The sequence below is a fragment of the Halyomorpha halys genome, unplaced genomic scaffold (genome assembly GCF_000696795.3).
Source record: "Halyomorpha halys isolate HHAL.00 unplaced genomic scaffold, Hhal_1.1 Scaffold189.1, whole genome shotgun sequence".
Classification (NCBI taxonomy): domain Eukaryota; kingdom Metazoa; phylum Arthropoda; class Insecta; order Hemiptera; family Pentatomidae; genus Halyomorpha; species Halyomorpha halys.
The window spans coordinates 37,042-48,806 of NW_027110118.1; the positions used below are offsets into that span (position 1 = coordinate 37,042).

Consider the following 11,765-nt stretch of genomic DNA (forward strand, 5'->3'; position numbering starts at 1 on the left):
AGAAAGTACAAATAAAGAGATGAAAAAAGAAAAAAAAATACAAATACAAATGATTCATATATATTTTTTTTTTCTGTTTTCATCTCTTTATTTGTACTTTCTTTAATATTTCTCCTCTTATCAATCTGTTACTAATACCCTTTTCATTTACTATTAACAATCTTTAATTTTTCTTATCATATCTTACTTTTCATTTTATAGCCCTGTTATTTTCCACTTATGTTTTTTCTTTTTCCCTTTTTGTAACTATAGTGTTTGTATCTTGTTTAGCCCTGACGAAGCCCTGCAACGTGGGGCGAAACGTTGGCTCAATAAAAATAGTATAATTATTTACTATTTGAGTTTGTTTTTTTTTACCGCACCCGGGCCATATTCCATTCATCTATACACACGGTCAATCAATAATCTTCCAATATTTATTTATATTTTTATTATAAAAAAATTCTGACTAGATAGAATTATTCTGTGTATTTAGCAACCCAATACAGTTGGCCAGTATAACTTTTTTTAATAAAGTTTTTCTCCTCTCTCTCTCTCTCTCTCTCTCTCTTTACAAATTTTAAAAGTACTAATATACGTATTAATCACATCGTAATACCGCATATTTCTTCAGGGAGAAAATGGAAAATTCTGTGATAACTGTAGAGGGAACATGGAGCAGAATGATGACATGAAAACATCATGGCAGAAACAAGATATGACACGATTTCATGGTCTCAGGAAATTGTAAGCAATAATTTTCAGTTTCACTTAATATTCTCACTCCTTTGTTTTATTTAAATATTTTCCTTTCATTCTAGTAACCTCACAAAACTGAAATTTATTTTTGTAAATGATCCATGCCAACATGACTTAACGTCACTAGAACTTGGTAATATGTGGTTTATGTTCAACAGGTTATTTTAAATTAAAATACTTGAAAGAAGTTGATAAGCCATAAAGAAATTTGATATAATAAAATAAGTAATACCTTAAACTAGGCTTGTTAAACTGAATTAAACACATGGTCAGTGCTGCCAATTCACTTGACCAAAAAATACCTGCTTTTTTAGCACCTTGAAAATAACCACTCTGATAGTTATATTCATGATTTTTACAGTTATAATTTTTCTGTTGCATTACTTCTGACGTGATAGTTAATAGTACAAGTGATGTAATGATGGAACTGTCAGATTGACTATCACATGTATATGCCTTGACAGTGAACTATCACATACACGTACAGTTTCTGTTATTGCCTCCAAAGTCGCAGCCACTATCAGGATATAACAGTTTGATAGTTACTGTCATGACATCATTTTACTGCCATGACAGGTCACTGTCATGAGAGTATAACCAGACTGGATCGGACGTGATAGTTGATAGTACAATTAATGTCAGTAGACTAACAGTCACGTTAACTGCCATGTTTAACTGTCATATGTATACCATGACTGCCATATGCAGAGTGAACTGTCACAACATACAAATGTTTTTTGTTTCAATTATTTCTAATCTTGAAATTAATTTTATTCAAAGTTTTTATTCACCACATCAACAATTATGCTGTTGGACAGTAACTCGAAGAAAATATTGTATCCCCGTTTGCCCCGGGCGCAACAAAACAAATCCGCCCAAGGCTCAAAAATTATATTCATAACATGCTTCAAAAACAAATCAATCCTGGGTCCCAAATGGTACGTTTATGTCCTAAAATTAAATATCAAAGGAAAAATAATAATTTGTTAGTAATTGAAAAAGTCTATAATAATGAACTAAAAAATCTGATTGAAGGACTAGTTCGACACTGCACTAGCACACCTATTATAATCCATTTTACCCAAATACCTGAAAATTACCCACTAATGTGAAAAATACCCCAACATCTGGTAAATATTCACAAATCGGCAGCACTGCTCATGGTACAGGTGGCATGAATTACTATGATTATAACCTTAACTTTAACAAACATATATTTAATAACAACCAATATATAAATATCAATGGTATATGAACATCAATGGTAAATGAATATATTAATTATATATAAGTATATCTAAATGGAACCTTAAACATATCTGGAGCACAAAGCCTTGCCCTCAGTTTACGCTATTAGTAAGTCTAAAGTAGCCGCCGTTGAGCCTAGCTCAATAGAAAACATTTTGGAGCTTTATAAGTAGTACTTAACCTTTGTCTTATGTTTGTTCTAACATAATTACAGCACAAGTATATCTTCACTACGACACCCAGATGGAGCATCAAATCCAAACCTTAGGGATATGTGCTCACGGGAACCTGGAAATGGTGCAGAGTCCATGAATAGAAAAGACGATGAAGAAGAAATAGCAGTTCCACCTCCTCTCCAGGGCAACATGTTTACAATCAACAGGGATGGGTATGTTCATTTTATTAAGTTTTGTTTTTATTATATATAGTTCATTGAAAATTTAAAAATCTAACAGAGTATTTTTAGAAAATATATCAAAATTTTGATATGAGCGAATCGAATCAGTCACAAAACAAAAGACAAAGATGTAAAAGACGTATTGATAGAGCCAAGGTCCTGACTGGTCCGTAGCCCAATGATAAAATGAGAATGTGTTAAAGGAATCTCTGATTGATAACATTTCTTTTAAAAAGAATAATGACAATTTATATAAGGAATTTTGATTCACAATTAGGCCTTGTCTTGAAAACATTTAATTATAAGGAATAGAGAATTCTTTGAAAAAAAAAAAAGAATTAAATCGAAATGGACACGTAAGCCACCTGTTCCATCCCCAGCCTAGATGGCAAGACTACTTATCTCATCTTTAAAACATACACTTATAACAAGTATTGGTCAATGTAAAATAAAATCTCTCAAGGAGACCATATGCTATTATTCTATTATCAAAACAACACTTGATTCTTGAATCGATTCTAGTAAAGTTGAGTGTCACAACAAGAATTCATGCAAAACTGGAATTAACTGGTCAGTACTAGTTTTAACTAAACTAATAGTTTGTTCTGACAACAAAACTAGTTCTGACTAGTTTTCACCAGTCAAATGCTGTACTTTTTCTTTATAACTAATGCACTAATCTATAGCAAATGTTAAGGCTTCCAAAAAGCAAGACCACTAATTATTTGTCTCAATTTTATTATTTCTATTCTTCCCATAATTTTGCGTTTACGATTATATTCCTAGATTCCCTAGTTGTATCAAAAAGCTTCATTAGTTTATTATGAATTGTGGCAATTAAACCAAAGTAATTGTTTTAATGTTTTATTACATAAACATAGAGATATACAAAAATATATGCATATTTTAAATATTTTAGCTTCATTGTTTTGATGAGCAGTGATTGATAAATTTCTTTAATACATTTTCTTTTCAACATTGGGCTATGGCTCAGTCAGGATCTTGGTTTCAACAAATCTTTTTACATTTTTATCTTTTGCTTGGTAAAATTAATATTGAATTTTTGAATATTAGACATTTAATACTGAATTCATGTATGACCTATTAACTTGCATGTTTATAAACCTTAACACTATGAAAATTATAACTGCTTTGTTTATTAGAATTGTTCTGATTGGTAGTTTTAATCAAGATAAATTTCAGGTATGAAAATGCGAAATCTTTGTGCTCCAATAGTCAAGAGCTGAAGAGTCAAATACAGGATTCTGGAAGCAAAGGTAATATTTAATGGTATTTTTATTTTACCATTTGATCTGATACCTCAGGAGCATTTTTTTTAATCCCTGAAGACTTTCCAGTGAATCGTGTCAAAGAAGGAATCAACAAAATTTTCTATTCCAGGTCAGTATTGCAGAGCTGATGTCGAGAGGCTGGATCGAGGATGGGACGAGACACTGAAAAGTAGTCATCGCCTCAGACATTTCAAGAGGGACCATAAGTTCGTCAAAGCAGAACTAACAAGTGCTAGGCACCGTAACCTTTTCTCACCTTTGTACGTATTTTCGTCATGTATCTCCAGGCACAACTGTGAAACTTAAAATAATTTAGTCTGTTAAAATTTCATAGCTTTATCACAGAATATTTTTCTTATACATGCCAAACATTATGTAGAGGTCAGTATTTCTATTGATTTTGTTACTAGAAATTATTTTTTCCAATCCAATATTATTCATTTGTACATATGAATTTTTTTTTTGACAGATTAGACCAGATAAAACTAACTCTACTTTAAACTAACTCTTTGTTTTTTCAATAATCTTATTCATTTGACTTGCCAAAATCTGTATATCTCTGTCCAAACCATATTACATTAACTAGATGGAGGTTCTTCCTGATATAAATATAATATATTAATATATTTTAAAATATCTTCCAAGCTTCCCGAGTCTTTTGTTACTCAAAAAATATAATCTTTATTTGAATACTCAATCAAAATTCAAGTTACCTTGCAAAGAAGTATTGCAAAGTTTACACACCTAAGAATGCATAAATAAAACGAAAATAATTATTTTTATATTGAAATATAAATCTCTTACCTACTGACCCGGAGAACAAACTTTATCCTCTAGCAGCATTACTTATGTTTTGTTATTTCTCGATAATTTATCAATTCTTAAAATTTATTAATAGACTTCAGAGTAATAAAATTTAATCTATTTTAGAACCTTTCCAAATTAAGCCATTGCCTCATTTATCAAATAAGTTGTTAACGCCCAGTTGATTTCTCTTGTCATAACAAGTAGAACAGGTCCTCCTTTTTTTTCTTTGGTCCTATTAAGGAGAACAGCGAAGCTACCTAAGTTACATTTTGATTTCAACTAAATAAGTTTAAGCTATGAGGAAGAACATAGTTTCTTTAGCTAACCACATTGTTTTAGGTTTATTTTTTTAAATATTGATATTACACAATGAACACATCGAATCTCCATCATTCAATGAAATGAAAACAATGAAACTTCAAATACAAAGGAAGACTAGAAAGTTTCAGATAGTATAACCCATTAATAATTATGCTAGTAGTATGTTGTAAAATCTACAGGAACTAAATGTATCCCTTTACATTAAAGTTGCCAAAATGAAGTTAAGAAGTTTTCATTAATCTCCAATGTAATTAAAATGTTTGCTAATTTTTATAGACTTCTATTGGATCTGATTTTAAACAATTGATATCTATGTTTTATGGTAGTTAACATAAGTCAAATGTCAATAACTAATTTTGCTATCATTAACAGTACAAATCATTATTATTTAATTCCTGTTATTTATGTTTTTATTTGAATATTTATTTTAATTATAAAAACATTCAAGAAAAAATGTTTTTGCCTGTACTGTAAATATGCTTTTGCTAAATAAATTAATATGGTATATATGCTTGTTGAGATGCAAAAAAAGTTTCCTCGATTAAAGTTTTGGTCACTACCTTCCCAATACCTGGAATACGCTTAATTTTTTTAATATCTTAATGAAGTTCAAATTAAAGATATGTATGAAAAATTATCTAGGAGAAACAGTATATAAAATTTAGATATTACAGTCAAAACTGGTTTGAACTGCTCAAAACTGGTTTTAGCCACTCCATATTGGCAGAGCTATTTTTGACTTATTTATTTCACTAAAAACAATAATGTCTAAAGAAATTTATTATTAGTTTTAAATGAACTAATCTTGGAGCATGGCAAAGCTATCTCTGTTGCAATTGTAAAACCAACTGCATTTGTTAAAGAAAAAATCTTTCACAATTCAAAGTGCAATTAAAGGCTTTTGTGTAATAACAAACTATTAATAATATACTTGAAGAAGTTTTTCGGGGGGGTGCGGTCAGCAAAAAATAACATAAATAAACAAAACCATATTTATTTATTTTATGCCGACGTTTCGACCTGAGTTTCAGGTCTTCATCAGGGCTATAGAACAGAAGAGTTCTCTTAAGTCGGAGTCGGCATAAAATAAATAAATATGGTTTTGTTTATTTATGTTGTTTTTTGCTGACCGCACCCCCCGACAAACTTCTTCAAGCATTAATCTACGGTCAACTATCTACATCTCATTATTAATAATATAATTTGATCATTGAGTTTAAAATTAAAAATGTCAGTGATAAATACAGCATGACTTTATTTTTGTATATCTCCGTGTTTATGTTATTAATAAAACATTACAACAATTACTTTGGTTTAATTAATAAACTAATGATTAATTAATTAATAAACTAATGAAGCTTTTTGATACAACTAGGGAATCTAGGAATATAATCGTAAACGCAAAATTATGGCAAGAATAGAAATAATAAAATTGAGACAAATAATTAGTGGTCTTGCTTTTTGGAAGCCTTAACATTTGCTAATGATTGGTGCATTAGTTATAAAGAAAAACTACAGCATTTGACTGGTGAAAACTAGTCAGAACTAGTTTTGTTGTCTGAACAAACTATTGGTTTGGTTAAAACTAGGACTGATCAGTTATTTCCAGTTTTGTATGAATTCTTGTTGTGACACTCAACTTTGTTAGAATTGATTCAAGAATCAAGTATTATTTTGATAATAGAATAATAGCATTGACATTTAATTAATTAATAGCCAAGGTCTGATGAAAAAATATTAATATCTAACAATAATTTATTGAAAACAATATTAGGTATTGAATGTAAGCTGTAATAAATGCTAGAGGAAGAAAAATAACCTCTATCAAAATATTCAAATTTCTATTCAAACAAAATTGGAACTTATATTTTTTTAATTGGGAGTGGATAGCTCATTGGTAACACACTCCAAGGATCCCTTAGTTAAAAAGGGATTTAATTTTAGTTTAAAATCTCGCAGCTGATCATGATTCTGACCAAATCATCTCCTTGCACAACTGTTAGTCTAGTAACAGTATTTTGTTACTAAGTATTGCACACCTTCATATTTTGTAGCGGTATGAATTTCTTTTTTTTAAATACCGCTATGTTTGTTTTTATCTTTAGTTTGAATAATAAATCAGCCTGACCTCTGTATAGTAAAATACTGTGAATATGTGGAGTATTGGTTACTTATAATAAAGGATTACCATTTTTTTTGCCTCTCAGCATAAATATATACGAGGCACTTTTGTCTCGATATCATTCATTATCATGTTGGCATAAATTGTTTCCATTTGTTTTAGCGAGCGTGGAGGATTGTTAGAAAAAAGGAATCAAATACAAAATATTACCAGTACAAGCAAAAATAAAAGTATTTTCCAAGCATTGTAAATATAACTATGCACACTAATTTTAAGTATATGTATACTCGAAGTTGTTGGTTTTCCTTTTCTGTTTATGCAAGCAGTCAGGAAAAATATGTTAACTACTTTTGGCACCATAAACCTTGTTTTTTATTATTATAAATATATATTATGTATATGAGTATATGATTAATAGAGTGGGTTCAGAGGATGACAAAAACAGGAGAAAAAAGAAACAAGTCCAGTAATATCGTCAGATATAATAAAAGTTTACATCCATTTTGGATATTTCTTACCTTTGTTTCTTCTCTTTCTGGTCTTAGCAATAATTGTTTATGATTACTTTGTTAAAATGTTATTGTACTGTTAGCCTCTATTTTGTAGTCCTGCCAAAGTAAAAGTTCTTTTAAAAAAATAAATAATAAGAAGTCTTTCGCACTAATGTAACTTGTTTCATATTCTTTGTTAAAATATGAACTGTGTAAATAATGTTATGTACATACTCTATCGCATAACTCTTTCTGTAAAAGCTTTTCTTTTTTCTTATATTTGCATATGTACTTATGTAAATAAATTATTTCATAACTACATTTATAAAACCAAAACTTCCGAATTAAAGTTTGAGCAATTAGTCTGGAATGTATATCTGTTTTGTTTCTCTTAGCAGTCGTTAGACGTAACACTTCACATACCAATTATTTATCAACGTTAAACAGCTTCGCTATTTATAAATTTCATTGTGGATTGCCAGCTTTATTGTAATTTTAAAAAAAAAATTGCTAATGTGAACATTATTCTTGTCAAAGTAGCTTCTTTTATATCCATATCATTGTTTTAGACAAAAAGCTGTTAGTTTTAAATGTGTTGTATGTAATGGACCAATGATATGTAAGCTGGGAACAATGTTTCATTATATTAATTATTTTGTTTTCTTTTTTAAAAAAACAAACATTTCTCATAATCATGTTTCTCATTTAAATGTCTGAAAATAATTGTAAATTGTGTACACTGGTCAATAGATGTAATGATATAACTAGCACGACGCCCTTGGGGCCGATTGTGCTCAAATAAATTGTTACTTTTTTAATGATTATTATTTTTTTAATTTAACCAAACATTGTTTTTTTTTAAATCACAAGTATAATATTTCTAAAATGAATATGCCTGCATAGAAAGAGAGCTCATGCACCTCCCCCCCCCTCAAGCTCCTCCTCTTCTCATCTTAACAATCCCTTCCAACCAGGAACAAAAAGTTTGTTCCAAGAGACAGCCTGGACCTTACTATGAGTAAGCAAAAAGCAGCCCAACTAATAACAGACGATCTTTAAGACATTAACTTTAACACACAAAAAACTGTCACCATTACCTTTTCCTACAAGAAAACTCCGACAGATAACCAAAACTACATGAATAAACAATCCAGACCAATCGACATCTTACCTCCAAATGAACTTAGAATCACACTTCTCATTCACATCACATATACAACACAGAATACACATTGTCAAGTCGACATTACACTAACTCAAGACACCCTCTTTACTACACCGAGCACCCCTCCGACACTACTTACACCCAACAGCCTAGAACTCCCTTCAGCAATATCAGAATAATTTACCACAGATCTACAGTGGCATATCACTCAAGAGATAAAATATGACTCAAATACACAATGAACTTCAGCTGGAACAATAAAACAACATTGCACAAGAAAACATTAAGTTTTGTTGCATCACATCCTACTTTAACCCATAAGAAAGAAGAAGATACATAAAGCCTTTAAGAGGTCTGCAGTATAAACATTCATTCACAAGACTATTATAGCGATGTTCATTGATGATATCGACGATGTTAACTGGATTCGCAACATTTTGATGTTATTATTTTAAATAAAATAGGTCACTTACACAGGATTTTACAATTCAGATAACAATTTTACAAAAGAAGAAGAATGTACTTACACAATTACTACATTAAATTAATTTTATAAAATAAATTAGAGAAAAAAAAGTATAAATTTTCAATGTTGCTTCAAAAATGAGGTTTATTTTAGTTCTAATACATTTGGATATCTGTCTTAGAGGGAGCAAAAAAATATATATAGAATGCTTAATTTTTTTTTTTTATCATACTAGTACTATAGTAGTTTACTACGTCTAACATATAATAAGGAAAGGATGTCTAGCCAACAGAGTGGAGAGAAGATAGAAGAGTGAGGGGTCAGCGGAAGAATGTTTGCCCCATCGCTCCCCTCCTTTACCAATAGGCAAACTCATCTAACATGTACTATACCCAACTAAAACTTCAACATAAAAGAAAATAAATTTTATTTATTTAAAGAATGTATAATAACACTATTCCAATAAATATATTACATCATTGAACTAAAAAAAAAAAAGTGTATTCGAGGAAGAACCAGCATCGATCTCTGCTTGGAAAAATATTAATGTACATTTCTCATCTATTTAATGTACAATTTTATCTTTATTTACAAAGATTCTCTAGATCCCTTCATCGAGAACTTCAGAATTAATCTTGACTAGGAAGGTCTACATTAAATTCGACATCTTCATACCACACCTGCATCTTGAGCCATTTTGTAGAATGCTGATGATTTGTTCTCCAAAAGAACTGAAGGAGCATCAAACTCTAAAACACTTCCTTGATCCAGAACTAGAACTCTAAAAGAAAACAATATTAAAAAAAAAATTAATTACTTTAAATTCAGTTTTATAACAAGTCAAATTGTTGGGCCGCCCGTAGATCAGTGGTTGGGCAGTCTTACCAATCTGAGATTTATTGGCAGTGCCGGTTCGAATCCGGCCTGGGGCGTTATCTTTTTTCATTGAATGGTTGTTCCACAAAATGAAAAACTTCGACTCCCATGGTGAAAAATAATAGGAATACAAATAAATTTAAACCTGGCTGTATAGGAAACTCCAATTTCATCAAAATATAAATTAAAAAGAAAAATAAATAAAAAATTGTTTGTTTTTTTCATTAAAACTACAAATAATTCATATCGAAACTAACCTGTCATAATCCATTATGGTATTAATCCTATGAGCTATCGTAATCACAGTACAATCATCAAATTTTGTTCGTATTGTATTTTGAATGAAGGCATCAGTTGTCAAATCGACAGCTCCAGTAGCTTCATCAAGGACCAAAATCTTTGTCTTGCGAAGAAGAGCTCTTGCGAGGCAGATGAGCTGCCGCTGACCAACACTGTTGATAGTACAGAATAATAAATGAAAACCTTGCATTAGTTTTAAGCATTTTAAAAAAATATATTTCTAATAAGAATAAATTAATAATCCAGCAGTAATTTTATGACACACAAGAATGAGAAATGCTAAATTACATAAATCATCAATTAATAAGAAAATTAATAAATTAAAAAGTGATGGCTGTGCTAAGGAGTAGTGAAGATGCACAAATTGTGAAATGATTTCTTAGAAGAAATTATGAGGTTTAAGGTGCATGAATATGAGACAGTGGTTCCGAAACGTTATACCATGTGGTGATAATTTTAATAAAGAAATTTCATTAAATTGGAAGTCATTAACCTCAAAAGAAAAATTTTATAAATTAAAAAGATTTTTATGGTCATTGATATCATCAATTTAGATGTTTTTACCTTATATTTTCACCACCTTCCGTAACTTCGTGTTGCAATCCAGCAGGTAGCTTTTTCACAAAAGAATTAAGACAGGTAAGTTCTAGAGCTCTCCAAATCTGTTCATCGCTATAATATCCAAAAGGATCAAGGTTCATCCTCAAACTTCCCGAGAATAGTATAGGATCCTATAAAAAAATATAATTATTTAAAAATATAATTTAAATAACAACCTATTCTTAATATCAGATTAGTATACTATACTAAAATCTTTTTTTTTTTTTTTTTACAAAATCCATATACAGCTGAAAATGCGAATAACACAATAAATCAAAAAACAGACAAAAAAAACTTTAATGGAATAAATGCCGAATTCTTAAATATTAAAAAAAAAATAAGAAAATGCATTTGAATTTTGCAAACAGAAAATAGTTGAATAGGAAATCCAGTCGAATGCACTGTACAAACAAAAGAAGTCTCACTGTGAATTAAGCTGAAAAATGAAATCTGATTGAAAAAGAAAAAAACTGACATTATCACTGTGTTTCTTAAGCAGACTAAAAATCAGATAATTTCTAAAGAATAATAAATTATGCCAAAATATGAATGAAAAACCTATTAATTTATAAGAATATAAACAGTAATATAATTTATACATAATCTTCTCACTTCTTAGAAACTGGTTTTATTGTTTAAATAAAATAATTTGTATCCAAGTCTCAAATATTCTTCATTATTAGAATATGAAGGAGATGGTTGGGGGGGGGAGGAGGAGTGGGAGTGGGGTCAAAAGAACGAAAAATAGTTAGCAACTATTTACTTACCAACATTTCGCCACACTTCGTAGAGTTTCATCAGGGTTAACAAGATAAAAAAAACAAGTAAAAATATTTTGATATTGTAGGATAATAAGACAGAAAGTAAATTAAGGTTACGGATTACCTTTTGACCTCACCTCCTGACCATCTCTTTCATATATTGAAAAATAGGGTCAATTAT

The 11,765-nt window shown here is 29.8% G+C and overlaps 2 protein-coding genes across 8 annotated transcripts in view; one reads left to right on the plus strand and one right to left on the minus strand.

Moving 5' to 3' along the window:
• LOC106679270 (kinesin-like protein CG14535) overlaps positions 1 to 8,238 on the plus strand; it is a gene marked incomplete at its 5' end in the record, with an annotated part of 43,365 nt that extends 35,127 nt beyond the window's left edge. The window contains 5 exon segments of the mRNA XM_067048187.1: positions 614 to 726; positions 2,201 to 2,374; positions 3,587 to 3,660; positions 3,785 to 3,935; positions 7,088 to 8,238. Coding sequence (XP_066904288.1) covers positions 614 to 726; positions 2,201 to 2,374; positions 3,587 to 3,660; positions 3,785 to 3,935; positions 7,088 to 7,175 — 600 coding nt within the window.
• Positions 8,239 to 9,457: 1,219 nt separating this feature from the next.
• LOC106679267 (multidrug resistance-associated protein 1) overlaps positions 9,458 to 11,765 on the minus strand; it is a 49,949-nt gene continuing 47,641 nt past the window's right edge. For all 7 annotated transcript variants that reach the window (XM_024361702.2, XM_067048188.1, XM_067048191.1 and 4 more), the window contains exons 30-32: positions 10,788 to 10,954; positions 10,181 to 10,375; positions 9,458 to 9,828 (exon numbers count right to left, since the gene is read on the minus strand). In XM_024361702.2, the coding sequence (XP_024217470.1) occupies positions 9,717 to 9,828; positions 10,181 to 10,375; positions 10,788 to 10,954 (474 nt within the window). In that variant the 3' untranslated portion in view covers positions 9,458 to 9,716. The remainder of the gene's footprint in view (positions 9,829 to 10,180; positions 10,376 to 10,787; positions 10,955 to 11,765) is intronic.